A 22,969-nucleotide genomic window follows, 5' to 3' on the forward strand; every position below is an offset into this window, starting at 1 on the left:
GTTAAACCATTGTAGCTCCTCCTTCTTGCCGACGTTCTTACACTAGCTGTCGTCCGGATGGGCACTAAGGCTATGAATTGCGACAATACTAGGCGGCTTAGCACAAGTCGGAGCAAGTGGACAGTATATGCGAATGTACTCAACAGTTTGCGTGGCTTCTTCTACTGGTGCCTCGCGGAGCACCTTTAGGCCGATATCGTCGTTGGTCACCGACCGAGCCTAGCCCCGGGTTAGCCTGTCGTGCCTTGGCGCCCTGCGTGCGACGTACCATAGTTTGTCTCCGGTGTAGAACGTGGATATGACAAAGAAAGTGGAGGATGGCAGCATAGAAACGAGCTAACAACTCTCGAGTATATACTAGGCTAAGAAAGAAGCGCGCTCTGCCTGCTTAGTCGGCCTGCAGCAAGATTGCGGCTGAGGGGGCTGAGGGGCTGAGAGAACAGCTGGAAAGCGAGCTCCTCGCTGCCTAAGGCGCAAATCCATTCTTTACATTGAAAATATACTTATGCCTTCCACAATTAGTCCCCTATGTAGATTTGACCCATTTAGATATATTTCTTACGATTAGAAATGCCTCCATTCTCCAAAGAAGCTCAACTCGTGCACAACTACGAGCCTGCAGCTGAAGCGCCAACGACCACGACTTTGCCAAGCTATCCTTTAGTTATATTAAACGACATCCCCCGCATGAGACAGTTTCTGGAGCAAGAATTCTAGAGCAGAGATTTGGAGACAATAGCGCCGTATCTCTAGATTATAACGACTTTCTCTAGCGCTAATATTAGCCCGTTGCACCGCCAGCGGGTCAAGGGTCGTGAGATCGTCGTCACGGAAGAACCACGACTACATCTGGTTTGGATATATAATCGAATCTTTATTAAGCCTCTACCACGATATCTACTATCATAGACATTCTGGAAAACATATCTAGACACGGGCTTAGGCCAAGCAAGCTATAGTCGGAGTGACCTTTGTAAAGCTACGACTGGATTCCTGCGGACGTACTACTATTTAATCCGGCACGAATCCGACTTCCATATTGCTTAGCAAGACCATCTTCGTCTAATCCCTAAAGACGTAGACTAGCTATCTTTCTGCCGGCTCATCTCAGCACTCAGCAATATTGAAGACTCAGCTATAACGAGGAGATACTACTATAGCGAACTAAGGTTGACGCGACTCAATTTATATGCGCCGCTACTTCTCCGCAAGTTCAATTTCAAGCAAGTGTATGGCTAATACAGAGATTTCTTCGGACGTCTATACAGGCCAATACTTTTTGTATTTGCTATAGTTTCTACGATCTTGAGCTCGATGCAGGTTACACTTGCGGCCGACCAACTGGAGACCTCTCATTGGGAGACAATGTGGCACGTATGTCGATACTTTAGTATAGTTAGTCTCATAGGAACGGCTATTATCTCTTTATGGTTCATCCTTCTATAGCTTTGGATGTTTCTTAATGAATAGATCTACACTCTAAGACAAAAGCTAGAAAGGAAGCGAGAAAACCGTAGTATATTATCGTGTTAGGAATCGTCGGAATAGATGAACTCAATACCATATAATTTTATTATACGGCACGAAGAAACAGAGAGCTTATAATATGTGGCTAGGCGCAAACGCGGAGCACAAACTGTGCTAGGTCAAAAACGGCATAGTGTAGACGCTGCTCTACGTTTGTCTATTGATCCACATAAGACGCCACCCCTTCCTAATTGGCGAAACTTTTTTATGCCAGCCACACGAGGCTTATTGTCTTTAAATTCCTAGTATGGTTCTTATCTGATATTTATTTTAGTAACAGGCCTCCGAAATTAGAATAGCTGGCGATATCGACCGTGCAATAAGGGGTTGAATCTTGGCTATTAGATTGTACAATAAACAAATCGACGGCGACAGCAACCAAAACTTTCCGATTTCGCTCCTTGTGTAAATATGTTATAGACCAAGGGGTGGAGAATCATGAAACATTATATATGGATTAGCCAACTGATAAGGGAGAACATAAAATAGAATTTTGTATTTTTCGTCTCGTGACACCGTGGGTCTCGGCACGGAGGGACGCACGTTAAATAACAAATAACACCCTGATTTGACTATTCCGCTGCAGCAATTTTTTAATCCTCCACGCGGTCATGAATGTACTCAATCCTGTACTCAGGCCCTTCCGCGTAGTACCGTCCTTTTTCTGCTGGTTCTGCCCTGAATTCTTGCCCTGCCGAACCATCTTCCGTATCTATTGCAAGAGTTGCGCGGAATCCTCTCCAGTGGTCGAGATTCATTGTGCCAAGGACTCGGCCTATCTAGTGTCAGTTGCCATGTGCACGGAGAGAGCTCTTCTCAAAGCACCGAACATACCCTCTGGGCCAAGACCTGCTTGTGTTGGAATGGTTTTCAGATTAATAAGACACGCCCGATTGAAAGAGTAATTCATAAAAGAGGGGCGGCTGTTTCGCTCCCAAGAGATCTTTTCGTCGCAGAGCACATTCCACTCGTAAGCGATGTTGCCTGGTTCAAAATGTTCAATGATAAACATCCCTTTGTCGAGTCGCTCCTGTAATCTTTCTGAAATGCGTTGCCAGGAGTAATTTCGTCCTCACATGATGTCCCGTAGCTCCCTATAAACTTGCCGATCTGAAAGCCATTTCACTCGATTTATTTGTTGTTTCTCCCACATAGTGAAGTTGCCTAGTGTCGACTTTCGCAATAATAAAGACATGGAGGCAAGGTCTGGAGCGTAAACTTCGGCGCAGAACTTGTGCTACTGCAGTTAGGATGACTTCGCATCAACTTTTTTGTTCTCCGTTTTATCGCAAGTCCTTGGACTCTCCATGGTTTACATAGTCTACTATGGACATAATCTGACTTCGACGAAATTCGAAATAGCAGAAATCGTATTGACCTTTTTTCACTTCTGAGGTTCTGGGTCCGTGTGGGTAACCTTTCGCTTAGGAGCTGTCGCGTTGACGTAAAACCGTTTTTCGGAAAGGGGTTTCGCGTATTCTGGAAAGGGGCATTGGCTGAACTCTCCACTCCCGGAAACAGGAAACCCAGGAGTCCATGTCGCAGCCTTTCAATTATATAATAGGTTTCCTAAATTGACTGCTCCCTTCTTCCAAACTGTTGTTAATGCACCATACAAAAGTCGACATGGCGTTAGTCCCAATCAATACGACTCCCACCCAACAAATATCCGACGAGATACTGCTGTCACCACACCAAACAGAAGTCAACATGGCGTCAACGGCAATCCATACGAGCCCTATGTATCATGTATTTGACGAGATACTATTGTCAATGTTTCGCCAGCTATTGGTTCGGGATGAGCAATCAACATTGGGTACCGTCCCATTCAACCGGCCTTTCCTGAAGCCAATGCACTACTTCGTGTCTCGAAGCGATTCCACAATATTGCCGAAGATGTCATTTATCGGCAAAATACTTTCGAGATCTGGGATTCAGATCTGTGGTTCGATGGGTTCATCTATGGACTGAGCCCTTTCGCTCGCAACAACCCGGCAAATCTACGTGTACAGTGGCCAATACCGCCAACAGAGAGGCCTGAACAGATTCTCGGATGGATCGCTCACTGCTCCGGGGTCAAACGACTCGAGTTCTTCTGCTTCTCTCAACGCGTCTCGATCTCTGCATTGCAATTTCTGGACCGCCTTCCCATTGAAAACATATGGTTCGAAACCTCAACATGCCAAGTTCCCAATCTCGCTGCCCTTCGATATCCAAATGGCGTCCCAAGTCGACACCGAATTCATCGTATGGTACGAGCCCAATCTACTCAGACAGACATTAACACTGATTTCCAGACTCAGGGTGGGCTCGAAGGATTCCGTAGAGAATAATAATGTTGTCACGGGATGCTCTGGGTTACAGAGGGAGGATATACAGATTGCACACATTTTTCTTCAATACCAGTGCAGGTTCATGTAGCAAGAAACTGGAAGCGAAATTTAAGTCTATTTAGTCTATTTCCTGCAAACAATCTGGGTCCCCAACGTGTATGTTCCATAACGAGAATGTCCCAAACCAGTAAAGAGCGAAGCAAATATAAAAAATTAACATCCCGCCAAATCAGGAAAGAGCAAACCAAATAAAAAAACATCAACATCCCGCCAAATATTCTAGTAGCCTTCGGAGGAGCTCAGTATGACCCATTGTATTGCCATGGAGAGTATGCTTGAGGTTGCTGACCTCTAATATAAGCATTCTGGGATTGATTGCAAAGCTTGGGGTCGAAACATGTTGGAGGAGGGTACTCTGTGTCGTCGATGAAGTCTTCAAATTCCGATCTGAAGATCATTAATTGGAATGTCAACGGGAAAGGGTAAATATGTAAATACTTACGAACACTCTTCTTCCTCACCCTCTTCCTCTTCTCCCTCTTCAAGTACACTATCGCCATCACCAAGGTCTTCACTGGGCCCTTCAGCATTCTCCTGTGAAGCTTCCCAAGGACCAGAGTACCCGTTTGGTTTCTTCTTATCACGAGTCGATGGCTTTGGAGGATAGAGACTTGAATAAATAGCGTTCCAATTTTGGGGATTGGGGGCAGTCTTCTGCCTGGACCCCTTCATATTACCCCGTTGCCTAGATGGTGGCATATTCCATGGACTATTCGGACCCGGCCCACCCCAAGCAGCTTCAGATTGCATTCCCCAAGGGGGAGATGGTCCCATACCCCAGTTACCCGGGGTTTGCATTCCCCACGGGCCTTGAGTACCCCATCCTCCAGGATGGCCACCGGAATTCTTGCCCTTGCGAGGCTTGCCATTGCCCCAAGTTGCAGTCGCCCAAGGTGGTCCCCCCATTCCCATAGGTGCTCCCATGGCCATAAACCCAGGCATCCCCCACGGACCTGCCGCAGCGGAATTTGGCAAGTATCCTTCCTGCTGTAGACGCTGCATTGCATCTGCACTTCGAACTACATTCTTGCGAAGTTTACCCATCTCAGAAGTACCCTTCAAAGGCATCTGCTGTCCCATCATAGCTCTTTTGTGCTGCTCCATTCTCATCAACTCTTGCCTGAGAGGCCTCGGTATTGGTTCTTTCGAACATAATTGTCCCGTCTTCCTCATGTGCCTTTCCTTTTCGTAAATGACTTGATCCCCAAATTCTTTTTTCAATGTCGACATCGTGAACCATTTTGGAGTCAACTTATTGACCCTAATCAGCATATAAGTGACTGCAGCATTTGAATAACCATCATTTTCGTCTCGTTTAACAGGGAGAACGCCTCCAATCGTGCAATCGCGCCAAGTTGCACCGTTCAAGTCTTCCCAAGTCGAAGCTTTGAACTCCGTCCCTCCCGTACGAATAAAGTCCGTTAGAGCGCTTTTGTAGGTGCTCGCGGCAACAAATTCGAAAGATGGGTGTTTACGGCCAGGGTGGTGATATTTGAGTAGTAGTTGATGGCCTAGACCCCATCCTCTGCGGCGCTTCCCACCTTCATGAGATACCATGCTTCTTAGATAGTCTTCGCAGTCGGACGAGCGGTGCCCCACGTGCCGATAGCTTAGAATCGTCTTTTCAGCATCGATACCATCGACTTGGCCTAACACAACTCCTGGTCTTGCTGATGTTTCTACGAAGAGGGAGAGGTCGAATTCAGCAGGAGGTGCCGGGACTACCTCAATAGTATCGTCTTCCTCGTTATCATCTATGGACATTAATTCGGGCGGCTGCTGTTGAGTCGGCTTCCTAGAAGTTGCAGGTGTAGGTGCCAGTCTCTTTTGTCGAATAGGGGCTTTGGGGCTATTGTTTGTTTTCTTTTGAACCGTTATTTGCGGAGTCTGGCCGTCGTCCTTTGACGAATCCTGGAGGAGTCTCCTTCCATAAGGTAGAATCGGCTCAGTATCTTCGTCTTCAATTTCCTCGATGACCTCTCCTTCGTATGGGTCGAAATCCTCATCAACCTCTTGTATATGAGCAGGTTTCGGAACAACATTGCGCTTCCTAGTAGTGAGGGCGGAAGAAGTAGGCTTGAATCGTGTGAGCTCCTGGGACCCGCCGTCCATATCCATATCCATCTCCACATCCTTGTTCTCTCTCTCTCTGCATTCGAAAGTGGCTTTTTATACCTCCCAGACCTGAACGAATCTCCGGTGATAGCTTCGCAATACCCAGGATAGTCCATCCAAGTCTTCAAGAGATCAGCTTGTAACCTTATAATCTTGTCTTGGGCGAAGTTGTCATTGACATTCATGCGACAAGTACTTTCGAGATCCATGAAAGCTTTCACATCTGCAACCAGCCGTTCGAGAAGCTCTCCTTCAATGGGGCTATAAGGCGCCATGTTGTTGCCGTCTTTAGCGAGATGTCTATTAGCATTCTCAATGATGTTTTTAGACTTTTCATTGGGATTTCCGCCGGCGAGAGACCAAAGATAGTTGTGCAAAGCTCCTTTTTGTCCTCCGATCGTCTCCAAAAGCTGGCTGAGCATTGGTCCAGAAGTTGTCGCCTGGAGCCATTTCAAAGGAGGCACGATAGAGTCCACAAGCTTCTGTGGTAGCTCTCTCTGCGCGACGAAAAGCTCAGCGGTTTCCCTGGCGTTTTGATACCTCGATTGGAGTTTAGGGTCTTGAGGGTTTTGTTTCATATCTTCAATTAACTGGAAGACATCGCCATGTTGTGCCATGAAGTTTTCCAATTCTTCAAGCTGCAGACCAGACTTCAAATCTCCGGCTGCAGCGTCGGCCCTAACCAAGACCTCGTTGAATTTCTCCAAGCTCTTTTTGTAGCCTGAAGTGGTTTTGCCTTTGGCACTCTCTCTGAGGAGTGTTTCGAGAATCCCTTCAGTGCCTTCAGAACCTCCAAGCTCTTCGAGTATCTCTTGGACAGCTTCAGGATCATGGACAACTTGTTCAGTTGCGAATTTCTCGAAGAAATCTTCTTCCAAGTCCTCCTCATCCCAATCAGCCTCGTTGTCTTCATCCTTCTTTTTGAATTCGTCATCAAAAGTTGGATAGTCCCTTTGGTTCAGGAGAGTAGGGATTCTGATATATCCAAGCTCTTTATGGGTTTCTCTGTACGTTTCCGGAAGCCTTTTCAGAATCCCTTCGAAGGACTTGTTTATTTTCTCCAGTTCGTCAAGCATGACATTGTCCAGATTCTCGTCTGCATCACTGGGAATAGACAACCAAATGTTGCGGTAAAGTTGTATTGCGTATGCCCATGAAAATTGCTGAGCATAAGTTCGGTGCAACCTTCGATCTTTGAAGATCACATCCCATTGCCTGTTATCTTGAAGTTCGGGTTTGCGAAGAGGCAGTGTCTCTACAAAGCCCATGGAGTCCTTTCTAGATGTGAATGCTGCAATCTGCTTATTGATTTCTTCCAGTTCCTGCCGTCTAGTATCTGCGTACTTTGATACGCGGCTCTGAATTCTGTGAAGGTTCCTTGTGCATAGCGACATCCTTGGTCTTCGTCTCCATCGTCTAGCTTCAGGCCTTGCCTGAAAGTATTCCATGCCGTACGCTGTTCTCTCTGGAGTTTAGCAGCTCGAAGAAAAGTGGCCTTCCAGAATTCCTGCGTCTTCTTATCTTTGCATGTTGGTGCGATGACAGATATATCACTTATAGCCAGCATTCCAAGTCTCACTCCACACCCAGCAGTTTTCGTCTTTGCTAGAGTGACTTGGCTTTGCGCGGGATGTAGATGCAGAAAGCCGACTGACGTCCCAGTCTGCTCTACAGTCGTTGTTTTTGAAGTCTCCATGATAGCTGATGGGGTTGATATCCGCCTGCGGACTTTTACTCAGGAAGGCTTCAAAGATAAACAGAATCTGTCGAGTAACGGTACCCAGTGTTTGTATGCTGCCAGAATTTGAGGTAGCCCTGGCAAAATGCAAGAAAGCACCGAGACAATTGGTAAGACACGTGATTCCAGATCACGGAGGTGAACAGAAAAGGTGGTGGAAATTTTGTGGTATTCTTGTCTGAGATCGAAAGTGTATGGCAGAATTCGGGACAATAGGGGAAAATACAATTAATTTATAGTCCTCCATGTGGTCTTCATGATTCAGGAAAGCAATTTTGCGCATTACCACAAACGGGAATGCGGAAAAGCGACCCACGAATAAGTACTCTTGGTAACCGACAATCAGGTTGCTGGAACCCAGACCTGGACTATAAAAGCACTTGCTGCGCCTCGAAAATTGGAAGCACACCCCGCCATATCAGCTAGTTCGGATCCCCTACACCACTTTCGCCATGTCTGTTTTCTGGACTTGCTGCCGCTGCGATTTATGCCAAACATGAGACAGTGCCACCTGTGCAAATCGGGGTTGCGGCCATGATCGCTGCTCTCTCTGCGAGCTTATGGATCTCGGTTGCAGCGTTGCTACTGATATGATCCGACTCTGGAAGAGCATGAACGCGTACAAGTGGAAAGATCTTGTGAAGGTAAGAGACAATCCACAATGCGGATCTGGGAACCATGAAAGCTTACTTCAGGAAGATGGTTTGATAAGATCTGGTTGGAGAAGAACAACAAGCGACATATATACAAATGAAGGACTGCTCTCGAGGGCATGGACTTTGAATCAGTGTTGTTCCTGGAGAGCGCACTACTGCTCATATATATTCATCGTCTGTTTCAATCAAGCTATATCTAAGCAGAACAATACCATCGCTATGCATTCCACACCCCTCCTCGCATTGACTTTGTGCGCATGCATGGGGTGCCATGCTGTATTGACGTGGAAGTGAGTCCAGAGTCATATGAGCGCATTCGTGTACTAACGTTCCAGTAAAACAATCATGGCAGCCCACGACCAAGCAATATCCACGACTTCTTCAGCCTCCAACTGGTCTACACCCATGACAAGCGGCTGCAATGCTCCACACGCAACGTCTCTACCCACGAATTTCATCACTCATCATGTGACAGTCGGAGCTGCTGGAAATTTGTCATTCTCCCCGAACACAATCAACGCTGGCGTTGATTATGTCGTGAAATTTGAGTTCCTAGCTCTGAATCACACCTTGACACAATCATCACTTGGCAACCCGTGTCTTAAAAGTGACGGATTAGATACCGGATTCAACGAGTTCAATCCTAAAAACACCACTGGGCAGTATGTGGTGGATTATTGGGTACAAAGCATGGATCCGCAGTGGTTTTACTGTGCTCAAACGAAATCAAGATCGCATTGCCAAGCGGGCATGGTATTTGCCCTGAATGATGGTGGGCTCTTCCCAGAGTTCCTGTCTGCAGCGATTGCAAGCTCCAGCATATCGTCCTTCTCCGACCATGGCACGTCAATCTTGCATACCTCTGGCCAGTTGAGACCAACAAGTACCAGCACTAGCAATGCTACTTCTCATCAGACTTCGGCGTCCCAGGCAGCCTTGAACACCTCAACCCAAAGCCCTTCCAACCAGACCATGGCTTCCCAAGGCCCAAAGATAGAGGTAGCAATGTGCATGCTCTTAGCTCTGCTTCTCGTGCCAACAGTCCTTTTCACGTTGTAGAGGTGAGATCCGGAACATTCGATGCAAGATTGAAGAAAGAAACAGCAGATTGATGGAAACGGTGTAATGTATTGCAACCTGGTGAATTATGTAGTTGATGGCTGGTTGGGGATCAATCCAAATCACCCTCGCAAATAAAAGCAGTGAACAAAGTGCAATGACCTCTTCTCAGAACTGATACACTCTTTTCATGAACATGGCAAAACGAATACCCTCCCTGTTGACAGAGAATCTCATGGCGTATCTGCGAAGCGCAGTCGGCTTGACGATGTACCGCATGTATATCGGGTTGTAGACATCAGAAACATCTCCCAATAACCATGTCACTCAGTGATCCAAATATTATGATGATTATTGTAAAGATGTGCCTCCCCAAGGAAGAACCTTGATAGACTGCCTTTATATTGTGATAATATGCGTAATCAAGACTGATCCAAGTCTACGACTTTATTATGGACGATCGAAATGAGGTAGACTCGAGTAGTTTCGGATCGTTAGCTTATTCGATGGAGAGCGATCAATGGTGATGACTGCGAAGGCACTTCATGCCATGCTACCACGGAGTCGAAAGAATGGAGGATGTGGCGGTTATGGTTCTAGGATCGGATGGGGCCACAGATTGAGCTTCCCCAGTTACGACAACGAGTTGTGACTGAGATGTATTAAGAGTTGCATGCTCCTGGATCAATGCATCTTCTAGGCAGCGCAAGTCATTTCCGATGACTGTGATCTTGCAATCTGCTGCCTAAGTGCTTTGACCCAGTACATGTCAAAGAAGAATTGGACGATGGGCAATATGAAGCCTTTTCGCACTTGCGGATTAAGTTTCCAAAGACCGGGTTATGCGGCAGGACTGGACTACAGCCAAACGGTCTCCCGGAACAGGATCTTGCCTTGCAAAGACAACTCTCTAGAGCTGGGCCGGGTCTGCAGTCAACCCACTTTCCCCTGCCTAGGCGGATGTGGTCGAGATTTGCTTTCACAGGCGCGCTACGCGCTGATCCTAGCTTCGGCTCTAGTGCGGTTGTAGCGCTAGACTGCGGCCGTCCAGCAGGGATACCGCACTCTGGTGGAGTTTTGTCAGCTTGTGGCAACAACACTCGTCGACGAGCAACCGTCAGGTCAGATCGAACTTGGGTGAATTGACCCTGACCCCTTGCCGGCTCACAACTTCGGATGATATGGCAAGGTCCAGCAGAGAATGGGTCTGATCGGCATATGCCATCGACAGCATTGAGATTCTTCGAGGCGCTAGAGACACTTCAGGGCAATGTGGCCAGCCCCTGGTGTCCACCAGCGTCGCGTAGATAGCGACGCCCCCCCACAGAAGCATATCTTCTCTCGTTCGCACACTATTCCCATTGTATGTTTCAAGCTCGAGACTCACCTCCAGCTGCAGAAAGCTACCCGTGCCCTGACCATCATGCCAACAATGGATCCGCTCCAGCTGGTACAGCCCAAGTTCTCGATATGCAAGATGGTTCAAGGGCTGATATCTACACAGTTCGACCTGATGATGGATGAGACCGACCAGACAACCTTCCTGCAGCTTTTCAGCAGCTTCTGCCGTGTGGCTTTACCGCCCTAAGCACCCTCAGGAGAGACTTGATCTCATGTATCCAGCACTCTTCGAACGATGCTGTTGCTCTGAAACCCTCCTCGTGGTTCAAAAGAGAAAGCATTCTACCGCCTCTGCCCGAAGTTTGGCGAAACACCGCTGCCGATGTACTTGCTCAAGCGACATTTACCAATATCAAAGTCGACAATCTGCGAGAATCGTCTCTTCAGCTCCTCAGACCGGGAAACATGCTGGATCATGAGTTGGTAGAAGCTTATATTGGTCTTATACGCCAGGAAGGTGCCAGTATATGTTCTACGAGACTGTTTGACTCCATTGAGCTTGGCACTCCACAGCAGACCACAGACCTACTCATTGACTACCAGCAAGTGTGTCATCGTGGTCAGCTCTTCATTCCGATACACCATTCCAGCCGCCAGCATTGGAGTTTCGCACGGCTACTGTCCGATACAACAACTCGTGGTGGTTTGGTTTTTGAATTGTATGATAGTGCTGAAGGCTATATAACCCCTAGCTTCGCACGCTGGTACCAGCAACACTTTTCGAACATACCTTTCAGAAGAGTAATTGGCCAATCACCCAAGCAAGTTGCCGGCAGTCCAGATTGTGGCCTCTTCATGTTGATGGGAATTCGACTTCTCAGTCGGATCACTTCATCTTGAACAAGCCGAAGCTGACGAGATCGTACCGTCATTCCGATATCGGATCCTTGCTGAACTTCTAGCCGGTACTTTGGACCCTTCAGTCACGGAACACGAGAGATTTGTGTCTCAAACGGTGCGGGATCAGTCTGCTGAAACTGCGGATGATACCCGAGATCTGATCCCGAAAGGAAGTTTGGATGAAGATTCGATCTCCGTGGACAGCACGCAACCAAGATCTTCGCAGCTGCGGAAGGAAAAGCATGATGGAAGCTCGTTCGTAGACACTTGTGTCAAGTCATTCGCCAGTGAAAAGTCGATGCTTGAAATCCTCAATCTTGCGGTCCGCTTTCACCGTGTTACTAAACCAGATGTCATCACTGATCAAGGTCTCGATTTCCTTTACCACAAGGTGGAGAATGATGACCATGCTCAGGATATCCTGAGAAATCGCCATTATCGCGAGCAGTACTCACGTATGTTCTACCGGTCTCTAAAACAGATTGGTGGGACCTCGTTTCGTGCTGATAATTGGGTCCGTGCCGCCATGCAACAGATCATGCGGCTGCCCCCAGATACCAAGTTGTGGAAAGCTGCACAATCGCATGCATCCAGATCAACAGTATGGGCAGAGTTGCTTGATATCTTCCAGGGGCATTTGGACTTTCCATGTACTGCATTGTGCGGGACTTGTGAATCAACGGCGGCAATTGAGGGGTTGAGTAGGAAGTCACGGGATTTGTTTTTTCTTGGGCTTCGACATCGTTTACAAGATCCAGCGGATGGCATGCTTAAGAACCTTAAAGCTGCAAGTGCGTTAGCTCGTGCTCTTTTGTATAACCATCTACCTGACTTTACTCTGGCGATTGAACGAAAGACAGATCTCGATTTGATGGACTTTGAGGCAGCTGTCAGCGTTGAGGAGAAACTTCGTCTGCCGTCTGGGTATTGATCACATAATAGGTTCCATTCATCGTCAAAGATGATCGCTTTCTGATGCTTTTCGTATTGGAATTTTACAGTCACATGGTTCTGCACTAGCCCAAAGAAATGATATTGTGTACTTTCTAAAAATCTAAAACATCCAATCCAAGATCAAAACTAAGATACATCTTCCAACTTTCCTCCCTCTTTATTCCCAGAATCATCAATGCTTGCAGCGCTTAGCACTTCCGTCCCAGCAGACGCTTTCGCTGATTGGAGGACTAGTAGCCTTTCGCTTTTTCACCCTGTGCTCCTTTTGGCTTGTCTGCAAAGTTTTACTCGTGTTGTCGTCACCTCAGGGCTGTTGAAGTGACGATAGTTCACTTCGTTGGAATGAACGGGAAGTTGGTTGCTAGCTTGACCTGAGTCACCTGGTGCACTCGATGGCATTTCAATATCGAAAAGATTCGCCAGCGTCTGAGCATCGTCATTAAGCGGCGGTGCTGACGGCTCGTACTCCTGTTTTCGAAATGAATATTTGATAAGGACACAAAGTAGGAAACTTACGCATTGCATTTCGCATTCTATTTCATTCTCAAGCAAGAGTTGTTGCTTCTCCTCTTCGGCTGCAATTCGTTTCATTTTTTCGTCTTGGACCTGGGTACGAAGGTCATGAATGATGGCGTGCAAGTATCGTACTGAGTGCCTCTCTGAATTGAGGTCGCGTTCATGCTTCATTGCACCAGTCACATAACGATACAACCTGGCCCGAGTACTATTGTGTTCGGCCACTTCTTGAGCTAGTGACGCCATGATGACTTGGAACTGCTCATCTCGCAGCTCACAAGGATTCTGAGGTTGAATTGGTTCGAGATGCCATCTCGGGACTGGTGGAAGGTGCTCCAACGGCTGAAGATTTGGTTGGGGTGGCTGAGGTTGGGGCAGGTGGAGTGGCTCTGGTGCGACCTCAGCATTATTGAAGTAGTTGGGTGGTGGCACAGATGCCATTCTGATGAATAATGTACGTTGAGTGATGGTATGCTAGCTGTGACTTTCTTGATTTCGTGGCGCTGGATGTCCATCATTTGCTGGAAAAAAAGCTCTCTATATAGTTTCTTTTCAGTACTGCACCGACCTATTCACTAAATATTCTATTAGCCAAATTTCATCGTTTCATGAAGGGGTCAGCTATTTGGCCAAATATATATTGCTTGATATTATGGAAGTTAGCACTCTTTTCTATTGACTTCAAAAGCCGGCTTTGGAAGCATGAATCGAGTGCTTGCAAGCGAATCTGTGAGTTTTTTGATGTTTAGCATGATTGATCTATTTGGTTTGATGAAATAATAAAATAGTAGATGAAAATATAAGAGTATTGCGTTGATATTTAATCGAATAGTGGGTAATAGTAGTCATAGTGCGGGGTAAATAAAGGGTATTAATACAACACCCGAAACACTTAAAAAAAAATGACGTTTGAGAAAAAAATTAGGTATAAGTGTTTCCCGTGTTTGGCACCTCAAAGGAGATCTATTATTAATTAATTCGATGAATAGGCTATTGCTGATGCTTTAGCATATTCGAATTGTACTCAAAAAGTATATCTTTAAGCCATAATTGGTAGATCATATAGTAAGAGACCCTTAAACATGGAAATAGTAGTATTCGAGTTTATTAAGTTGTGTTGTTCACGTAGATCTAGCGCAAAAAGGAGAGGGATCAAACATTAAGTCTAAAACATCAGCTTATTTTGGGCAGATCAATCCATTGATGAAACGCTTGATCTATTCGTCAATGCCGTTTCATTGGTTAAAAGGCCCTAAATTTGGCCAAAATGGACATTCTATTGGCCAATAGCTCATTTGGTGAATAGGTCGGTGCATATCTTGCACCACTTCCAGCAGTCACAAAAGGCTACAAGACAAGAACAGATTGATTTCACCTAGCCGTAATGACAGGCATGTCCTTTTTATTTTCTTTCGATGGATTTTTGACAGATAACAGAAGCCACACCACTGCCAAACAATTCGCGATACATCTCCACTCTCCGCCTTGCAGCATTGTTGGGTAGGCACAGCGATGGGGATGAGAATCTGGAGCCGATACTGCTTGAGGCGATACAAGCGGGAACTAGACAAATGACAGGAGATGAGATCGAAAGGAAAGTGCGTGTGAGGAAAAGAGATTGGGCACAGTGTTGCGATTGTGAAGAACCGGTGTTGATTGTCTCGGGGAACCTCTGCAAGAAATGTAATTACCGCTGCTGTCTCAATTGTCTACTGCTGCAAGATGTGGAGAACCAAAGACTTGCACGGAACTAGAATTCATTTCATAAGGCACTCTCCATTTGAAATGAAATACCAAGAATATTTGAGTCTACAAGCCGCTAATTTCCTCTGGTATGTGCAACCTCCAAATCTCGAGGGACATTAATTTATCCTTCAGAAATCGATCCTACACCATATCGACGACCTGCCTCCAAGTTAAAACTCTGTATAGACTCTCCAGCAGATGCATTTCTTATGATCCTGTTTTCCAGGTGGCTTGTGGTTGCTGTTGAGAACCATCTTTTGTCGACACAATTCCACGCGGATTGTAATACAATACGACAGATGCATGCTTTCCCCGACAATGCAAGAATCTGATATTGATCAGTAAAGAATACTGAGAGGGACTGATTTATGTCAGGAAGTTGTGCCTTACCCACAGCCAATGAATAAAATAGGTCGAAGATGCATTTCGCCACATGCAAGTTAAAGCGACAGTCGTGAGAAGTGGTTGAAAGATTTGGAAGAAAGTGAGGATAGGCAGTATTAGCTTTGTTTTCATATCCCGCCCGTACTTCAAAGTTTTGATAGAAAAGCGAAGTGCAGGATAGCAACAGAGGATGCATGTAGTGAGGAAGAAAATGGGTGCTCCTCTGATTAGGTACGTGACAATTCCATTCCTAGATATTGGTTACTCAATGCTTCCTGATCTCGGGTATTGTGGAACTTACGCAAAGGGGATGAAACCCAGAATGAACAGTGATAACTCAGCCAAAGAAAGGATGATAACCATGACTTTAGATGCAACCTCCAGCCCGCTGTGTTCTTTGAACCAAATTCTGATGAAACTGTATGTAACTTGGGCCTTTGTGTGGTTAGCTGAAATGAGGGCCGAGAAAATAGGTTTCGGGAATACCTCTTGTAATGCTGAGAAGCCGAAGGCAGTAAGAAGCCACAACGAATACTCTTGCTGGAACCGGTAATGATCTATTAAATCAGCGATCGAACCTAATATAGCAGAATTGCTTTTACCTTGAAGTCGCGAGATTGAAATCCCCACCAGGACTGCAGATAACATGAAAAATATAATACAAATGGCAGTCGAAATTTTGTGCAAGGGTGTATCTTTCTTCAATAGGTAATTGAACAGATCCAAAGGTATTAGGATAAGAAGAGCGATTGAGCATGCCAATTCTTGTTTGGCATGCATGTTGGCGGGTGGCTTGGAGTACTTTGTGCCACGCTCGTTTGCCTTGTGAGTGAAAGAATATGGGCAAGGCAGGGCGAGCACCTGCAGGACCACTGCATCCTCTCGCCCTACTTATAATCTTACTTACCAGCCATCATATCGAAACCGGATCATGATTTTTGATTTTATGATCAGCCATCCCCGCGCATTGATGACATTTAATTCAAGGATTGTTTCTTCCGGAGCAGCATGGGATGAGGAGAAGAAGCGCCATTGATCGATAGTCAGGCATGGACTGGATCAAAGCGATGGGGTTGAAGTGGCGCGCGTTGATTTCAGATAGAAAAAGGAAGGGCGAAAAGGAGCATTCGCTTGGGAAAGGGGTCCTATTGGATGTGGTTTATCGTAATTCGGTTAGTCGAGAAACCCATTCACCTCTGTCCAAATCGGGGTCCGAACCAGGTTCGGACCCCGATTTGGACACCCACCTCCTAGCTACTCTTCGAACAAAAACCATGGCCTTTGAAAGGACGCCAGATCATGATCTTGGCCTCTGTACTGAAGCTGCTTTGCCTGTGTCCACGATTCAATACACTCTCGGCGACGAAGAAGTTGTGGTTCGCTTCAGCACTATCGTTCACCAGACAGAATGCGAAGTACGGCTCATTTTCCACCCCTTTCGACGTCGTTGCAACATCACGTACCATGAGTACAGCCTTCATTGTCGTGTTCCTTTTAGCTTGTCACAAGTCCCAGTTCATAGATCCCCAATCATCAAGATTGCTCAAGGCATATACGACAAGTTCTTCAGAGACAATGCTGGATATAAATTCTCCCTGCTGGCTAAAGAGTTAGTACTACTCTAGACTTCCGGCACTGAGGCTGACTTGGCCAGGCTGGAGATTTCAGTAATACCTGAGCCTGAGCCGTCAACGATACCGGATCGTGCGCCTAGCAGCAAATATTCAGAGGGTCAGCAACTGCTTATCGAGTTCTGGACTCTCTCCGGTGAACATTCTTCGAAATCTTCCAAGCGTCTCAAACTCTCGAAACCTCCCGAGCTTCCTAAGCTCCCCAAGCTGTCGAAATCTCACAGTACCCTTCGCGAGAAAGAAAGAGAGATCTATGAGTTTATCCCTTGGAAAGCCCCCCACGAGATATCAATTGAAGATGTTCAGAAGTCCTATTCCAGAGTTGTCGAGAATGGCCAATTCCAACCTTCGTTCGTGCCTCAACTAGGGACAGATCCGCACCGTTCAGATCGTTGGGACCCTTACATCTTGCAGAAAAAATTTCTTAGCCAGGCACAACTCGATGAGGAGAAAGTGGAGACTATGCGGAAGCACTTGAATAAGATTAGGAAGCAAGTACCAGAGAGTACAGTTTGGGAAGCTACGATGAAACAGCACAACCTGGACCCGCAACATGTACAAGACATTCTCGAGATGGTGTTCTGTTGGGACAAAGGACTTGAGCCACCTCGGCAGAGACAGGTTTCGGATAATGACGACAAACCAGCAATCCTTAAGACAGCGGCAGGATTGCTGCGCAGTGCTAGTGATCTGGAAGGGAACAACAAGTTATGGACGCGAGTAGCTGCACTTCAACGCATGGTCGGCTATGCTTTGATGCGCGTCTGCGAAGTTGCAGACAACTTGACACGACCTCAGGTATTTATAGCTTGTTCTCCGGATGTCAAGGAGCTGACTTAATCAGGTTCTCGATTATATGAAAGGGGTCTTCAATGGCACCGAAGACTGGCAACGACGATCTCTATACTTAGCATGCGTTTGGTGTTGGACAATGGACAAGCTACCAAGGTGGAGGGGCCATGAGTTGCAGTTGTATATCATGTTAGGCAAGTTTGTTCACCGTCATGCAAGACATGCCTGACACTGAATCGCAGCTAGTCATCGATAGTTGAGGGTGTCAGCGAGAACTCACTCCGCAGATTGTGGAGGCAGAATCTTCCAGCTATCGCTGGGGAAATGGTGTCCGTGTTATCGTCCAAAGGTAACTTTGAGAACGATGCCCCTGGGATCACAATTCCAGGCGGCAACTACTGAATTCTGGTCTTACATCTTCAAAGAGAAGATCTTTGTTGGACCTGACTTTAGCATTGCTCCTGAATCTCCTCCCACGGAAGACGACCTCTCAGACAGGAGGAGAGTTGACCTGGTCGTCAAGAAGTGGCGACCTAGTCGAGGACATAAAAAGGGCAAGTTTGGAGCACTGCTGCTCTTCGAGGCCAAGAGATACAGTGCTACACAGGTTAATATCGAGACATTGGAGAGGCAGGCATTTACAGCTTCCATTGCATGGCTGATAGAGAATGTCGCCGAGGAAGCATACTCCATGACTGTCATTGGAGCTACCGCTCGGCTATGGTACACGAGCATGATTACGCATATCCAATGGTACCGTCAACCCCAGAGCTTGCTGACAGATCCAGCTATATTGCGGCCGCTAGCAATGAAGCTGATGAGCTGTGGAAAGGCTTTGAGACCATCCTTCGCTATCCGCAAGGTCTTCCGGAGTCACAAGTTCAAATACTTGCAAGCAACACGACCCCGCCACACCAACCAGCAGGACTTTCCGAGGGGGAGCGTATTGATTATGGAACACATTACGATGCCCCTGGAGCTTCCGATCAGAAGATGTCCTACGATGAAGCCGATGTCCTGGGAGATGTTGGCTATGGAGAGTTATCTGGCCAACATGGTGCCACTGGAAGTGCTCATTATGAAGAGGGCTACCATGAGCCCGACGATACAATGGGTGGTCCTAGCTATGCCGAGAACTCCCCCAAGAGTCCAGGGCTTGATGATGAATATTCTTCTATGAGTGCTCCTGCCAACGATGGCGGCGAGCCTACATCGGCTGCGTCTGCCCTCACCAATGCCATCCCAGAATTTCCAAGCAACGCTCAGCACGTCGAAGTTAAGCTTCGAATAGACGCAGGTGGTAGGCATTTGTATAGTTACAAGCACGGCGGCAGGAAACGCGAAACTGAATGGCACAACTGGGAAAAGAGGACCACCTACTGGAATGGAGCTCTCAAGGAATGCTATCTCGATCCTCGACAGGGCGGCCAACAGTTTTGGACATGGACGCTGCATCCAGCGCAGGTTCCAACAGTTGACGAAAGAGCAAGAGGAAAAGGGAGAGCTTAAAAATACGCTCGATGGCGGCTTGGATGAAAAGGGCGGTGAATCTTTGGGGGTTTGATATATTCCAGCACGTCATTCAACATGGCGAAGCAGACTCGTACTTGCATTCCATTCCTAGACTCTTCCCGATCGCATGCGAAAATCCGTGAACCTCAATCACAGCCTCGTCCGTAGCTTGCAGTCGTGGACTACAGTCTACCATTTACCATCAACGACAATTCTGGCTGCTTCCCCCTAGTGGATTGAACATGCATGTCCTTACCTAGGTACAGTTCGTGGTATCAAATCCTTCCACAAGTGAGATGGCATTTTCCAACTTGGACCATCCCGAATCACGCTTTTCGGGATCCCGTTTGTCGAGATCACGGTATTCGCACCGGCTTCGATCCAACACCACTGCTCCGTAGGAAACACGACATACCACACACGAAAAAGTCCTGCCCATTTTTAGACTAATCACAATTGCCTGCGGCTTCATATATAAGTTTACGGAAAAGAACATAATCTTCTTTTCTGAAAATCATACTCCACTATCGTCCACTGTCCATCCACTCCAGCATTTCATCCCTTCGTGTACTACCGATCATCCACACTACATCGTATCAACATGGCAATACTTACCGTCATTCACACGGAAATCCTCTGCCTGTCATGCGATCGACGGGTCCTCACGACATGGAAATCGAACATGTGGTGTAGCCACATTTTGGGGGTGTGGAAATTCCTTCGTATCGGTGCTAGCGCCGACAAAGTTAAGGCTGCTTTCTGCATTGTCTGTCCATCCTGCCTAGGACATATGCCAGTCACGGACGACGAAGACGACATGGATAAAGTGCAACGGGAGGCAAAGTCAAAATTGGCACGTGATATCAGTCATGTGCCGTCCGTGCATTCCAATCGCTATGGCACAGTTCGATTTTGATGCGTTTCATGCCTGAGAAGCCCGTTCACATGCCGCCTATTATTATTAAACTCGAACAATTCATCCAGTAAACTCCTATGGCCAAATCTCTCTCTATCTACGTATTAGGTAAGAGGTTTTTTTTAGGGACATGCACAGCCTGATCGTGGCTTTCAGTGATCAGCCGCACGTCGGCTGGACAAGCCACGGGCGCATCGCGAGGCTCCAGCGTCCAACCTCATATTTCTCCAAGCAATGTCGTGGCATGCTTCAAACTACAAAGCCCCTTTCCACTTCACTTTATGCGATTCTAAAACCTTTCTGCTTTTAAAGAGAATACGATGTGCTAGGTTTGCTACTCTAAGTCCCGTCGTCGAGTTCTGCCTGCAAGCTCAAGCCGCGATAGCCTCGCGAGGCTCGAAGCGTTGATTTTTGCATTTTAGACTTTTCGAGACCCCTACGAGTTCTATCCAAGCCATTATGGCGGACCCATTCGGCACTGGAGCCGGGATCGTCGGCGTTATCGGTCTAGCTATCCAGATCACGCAGGTCGTCGTTCAATTTGGGATAGATTGGAAAGATGCGCCGGAGAATGTGAAGACATTTATGGCGGAGCTGGGGACTTTAAAGACTGTCTTATCAGAGACAAACACTAACATTATCCTTAATCCCGACTTTGCAGCTGCTTTTCAGAACCGATCATCGTTACTACTTTCGCAGCTAGGACCTGAAGCGCCTTTAACAACGGACACAAATTTAATGCTAGAAATTTGTCGAAGGGAGCTGGATTCGATGTTGAAAGAGCTAAAGAAGAGAGGGCAAGGTCATCGACTAGGCTGGGAGAGATTGAAAGGAGCTTTCCTAGCGAAGGATACTCGAGATTCTGTGGAGAACCTCTGTCGGCAGTGTCAAACTCTAAACAACATGCTCTCGATTGACGCGGCGGCGCTCGGAGCAACCACGTACAAAGAGGTTAGAGAGGCAAGGAAAGAACAGCAAGATATTTCCTTGGCGATCAGAGGTGGCGTAGACGAGTCCAACCGGCGACAAGAGAATCAAGAGCAGCAGCATGAGCGGCAGACCATTCTTCAGTGGCTTACCCCAGTCGACTATGCTGCCCAGCAGAGCGATTTTATCGGACGACGACAAGAAGGAACTGGCCAATGGCTTTTAGACTCAGCACAATTCCGGGCATGGCTAGAAACCGACAAACAGACGTTGTTTTGTCCAGGAATTCCCGGGGCTGGAAAGACGATTCTCACATCAATCGTAGTAGACGAGCTCACTACACGAATTTGCAACGATCCGACTATTGGTATTGCGTACCTGTATTGCAACTTCCGGCGGAAAGACGAACAAAAGGCGCAAGACTTACTCGCAAGTCTCCTCAAACAGCTAAGCGAACAGCGGTCCTCCCTGCCTGATAGTGTAAAATCTCTCTACGGCAAGCACAAAGAGAAGCGGACGCGACCATCTCTCGAAGAAATGTCGAGAACTCTCCAGTTTGTGGCTAGTATATATTCGAGGGTTATTGTTGTTATCGACGCACTTGATGAATGCCAAGTATCCGATGGCTGCCGACCAGCATTTTTAACGGAGATCTTCAGCCTTCAGCTTAAGACTGGAGCAAACCTCTTTGCAACGTCGAGGTTTATCCCGGATATCACAGAGAAATTTAAAGGAAGCATAATATCTGAGATCCGTGCCCACAATGAGGATGTGCGACATTACTTAGACGGCCGGATCTCGCAGTCTGGACAGAAGTTACTGGAGACTTATCGTGAAGAGATTAAAACTGAAATCACGAAGGCAGTTGATGGAATGTAAGTTCTTGCCTGGCCGTACTATAAAGCCGGAGCCGTTAACGTCGACATAGGTTTTTACTCGCGCAACTTCACTTTGAATCTATTAGCACCAAAAAGACGCTTAAGAAAATGAAAGGCGTGTTGAAAAACCTGCCCATTGGACCCAAAGCCTACGACTATGCTTACGAACAAGCTATGCAGAGGATCTTGGACCACGATGCAGACTCTGAAGAGCTGGCTAAACAGGTTCTGTCATGGATCACGTGCTCCAAGAGACCGCTCTCTACATCTGAACTTCAACACGCGCTTGCAGTCGAAGTAGGCAAGACATATCTCGACGAAGAGAATCTGCCTCAACTTGAAGATATGGTCTCAGTATGCGCCGGTTTAGTCACAATCGATGAGGAGAGTAGTATTATTCGACTAGTCCACTACACAACGCAGGAATACTTCGAGCGAACGCAAAAGCAATGGTTCTTCGATGCACAGACTGATATCACGACAATCTGCATTACGTACCTCTCATTTAACGAGTTCGAGAGCGGCATCTGCCAAAACGACGAGGATTTTGAGCAACGACTTCAATCTAATAAGCTATACGACTACGCTGCACACAACTGGGGTTATCATACTCGGGAGGCGTCGATTTTTTACCCAGGTATTATTGATTTCCTTCAGAAACAAGGCCATGTCGGGGCATCAAGTCAAGCACTTATAGCTGTTAAGCGATGGCGAGGGGATATAGAATATAGCCAAGAAATTCCAAAGCACATGACTGGCCTGCACTTAGCTGCATACTTCGGAGTTGACGACGCAGTTAGAGCCTTACTCAATAACAATAGTCCTGATTTGAAAGATAGTTATGGCCAGACACCACTATCGTGGGCTGCTAAGAGCGGGCACGAGGCCATGGTGAAGCTGCTGCTAGACAAGGGCGCTGAGCTCGAGGCTAAAAGCACTTATGGCCAGACACCACTATCGAGGGCTGCTGGGAGCGGGCACGAG

At 47.0% G+C, this 22,969-nt stretch overlaps 9 protein-coding genes across 9 annotated transcripts in view; 6 read left to right on the forward strand and 3 right to left on the reverse strand.

The window, feature by feature from the left end:
- Positions 1–3,237: 3,237 nt before the first annotated feature.
- On the forward strand, positions 3,238–3,860 carry LY89DRAFT_672408 (uncharacterized protein; the record flags this gene model as incomplete). Its single annotated transcript, XM_018213285.1, has 2 exons — positions 3,238–3,276; positions 3,402–3,860. The coding sequence occupies 2 exons, from the start codon at positions 3,238–3,240 to the stop codon at positions 3,858–3,860; spliced, it is 498 nt and encodes a 165-aa protein (XP_018067523.1).
- A 178-nt stretch (positions 3,861–4,038) lies between these two features.
- LY89DRAFT_784930 (uncharacterized protein) lies at positions 4,039–7,731 on the reverse strand (the record flags this gene model as incomplete). The annotated part of the gene is made up of 4 exons (XM_018222833.1): positions 4,039–4,307; positions 4,363–6,069; positions 6,138–7,326; positions 7,380–7,731. The coding sequence occupies 4 exons, from the start codon at positions 7,729–7,731 to the stop codon at positions 4,160–4,162; spliced, it is 3,396 nt and encodes a 1,131-aa protein (XP_018067524.1). The 3' UTR covers positions 4,039–4,159.
- A 1,166-nt stretch (positions 7,732–8,897) lies between these two features.
- On the forward strand, positions 8,898–9,239 carry LY89DRAFT_564694 (uncharacterized protein; the record flags this gene model as incomplete). The annotated part of the gene is made up of 1 exon (XM_018208522.1): positions 8,898–9,239. A coding segment is annotated over one exon (342 nt), but the record flags the coding sequence as incomplete, so codon positions are not given.
- Positions 9,240–10,585: 1,346 nt separating this feature from the next.
- LY89DRAFT_784932 (uncharacterized protein) lies at positions 10,586–12,660 on the forward strand (the record flags this gene model as incomplete). Its single annotated transcript, XM_018222834.1, has 4 exons — positions 10,586–10,938; positions 10,993–11,058; positions 11,112–11,448; positions 11,711–12,660. The coding sequence occupies exons 1-4, from the start codon at positions 10,759–10,761 to the stop codon at positions 12,658–12,660; spliced, it is 1,533 nt and encodes a 510-aa protein (XP_018067526.1). The 5' UTR covers positions 10,586–10,758.
- A 95-nt stretch (positions 12,661–12,755) lies between these two features.
- LY89DRAFT_153712 (uncharacterized protein) lies at positions 12,756–13,799 on the reverse strand. The gene has a single exon (XM_018205432.1). It carries the CDS (start codon positions 13,638–13,640, stop codon positions 12,933–12,935), a length of 708 nt encoding a protein of 235 aa, XP_018067527.1. The 5' UTR covers positions 13,641–13,799; the 3' UTR covers positions 12,756–12,932.
- Positions 13,800–15,018: 1,219 nt separating this feature from the next.
- Positions 15,019–16,063, reverse strand: LY89DRAFT_153727 (uncharacterized protein). The gene is made up of 5 exons (XM_018205433.1): positions 15,932–16,063; positions 15,816–15,886; positions 15,631–15,764; positions 15,336–15,579; positions 15,019–15,273 (listed from the first exon to the last, which is right to left on the reverse strand). Exons 1-5 carry the CDS (start codon positions 15,975–15,977, stop codon positions 15,067–15,069), a joined length of 702 nt encoding a protein of 233 aa, XP_018067528.1. The 5' UTR covers positions 15,978–16,063; the 3' UTR covers positions 15,019–15,066.
- Positions 16,064–16,603: 540 nt separating this feature from the next.
- On the forward strand, positions 16,604–18,008 carry LY89DRAFT_784933 (uncharacterized protein; the record flags this gene model as incomplete). The annotated part of the gene is made up of 4 exons (XM_018222835.1): positions 16,604–16,938; positions 16,984–17,758; positions 17,805–17,950; positions 17,999–18,008. 4 exons carry the CDS (start codon positions 16,604–16,606, stop codon positions 18,006–18,008), a joined length of 1,266 nt encoding a protein of 421 aa, XP_018067529.1.
- Positions 18,009–18,116: 108 nt separating this feature from the next.
- Positions 18,117–19,261, forward strand: LY89DRAFT_737158 (uncharacterized protein; the record flags this gene model as incomplete). The annotated part of the gene is made up of 2 exons (XM_018220221.1): positions 18,117–18,475; positions 18,541–19,261. The coding sequence occupies 2 exons, from the start codon at positions 18,117–18,119 to the stop codon at positions 19,259–19,261; spliced, it is 1,080 nt and encodes a 359-aa protein (XP_018067530.1).
- A 1,251-nt stretch (positions 19,262–20,512) lies between these two features.
- Positions 20,513–22,969, forward strand: part of LY89DRAFT_153773 (uncharacterized protein) — a 3,972-nt gene continuing 1,515 nt past the window's right edge. The window contains exons 1-2 of the mRNA XM_018205434.1: positions 20,513–21,982; positions 22,036–22,962. Of these exons, the coding sequence (XP_018067531.1) occupies positions 20,640–21,982; positions 22,036–22,962 (2,270 nt within the window). The 5' untranslated portion in view covers positions 20,513–20,639. The remainder of the gene's footprint in view (positions 21,983–22,035; positions 22,963–22,969) is intronic.

Source organism: Mollisia scopiformis, assembly GCF_001500285.1.
Source record: "Mollisia scopiformis unplaced genomic scaffold LY89scaffold_19, whole genome shotgun sequence".
Classification (NCBI taxonomy): Eukaryota; Fungi; Ascomycota; class Leotiomycetes; order Helotiales; family Mollisiaceae; genus Mollisia; species Mollisia scopiformis.

Excerpts from the sequence above, each read along its gene's own strand:
- LY89DRAFT_153727 (XM_018205433.1), bottom strand. The coding sequence starts at position 15,977 with ATGTTATCTGCAGTCCTGGTGGGGATTTCAATCTCGCGACTTCAAG. Across the intron at positions 15,580-15,630 it reads CTGGGTTTCATCCCCTTTGC|GAATGGAATTGTCACGTACC; the intron begins GTAAGTTCCACA and ends ACCAATATCTAG. Across the intron at positions 15,274-15,335 it reads ATTTTATTCATTGGCTGTGG|ATTCTTGCATTGTCGGGGAA; the intron begins GTAAGGCACAAC and ends GATCAATATCAG.
- LY89DRAFT_153712 (XM_018205432.1), bottom strand. The coding sequence starts at position 13,640 with ATGGCATCTGTGCCACCACCCAACTACTTCAATAATGCTGAGGTCGCA.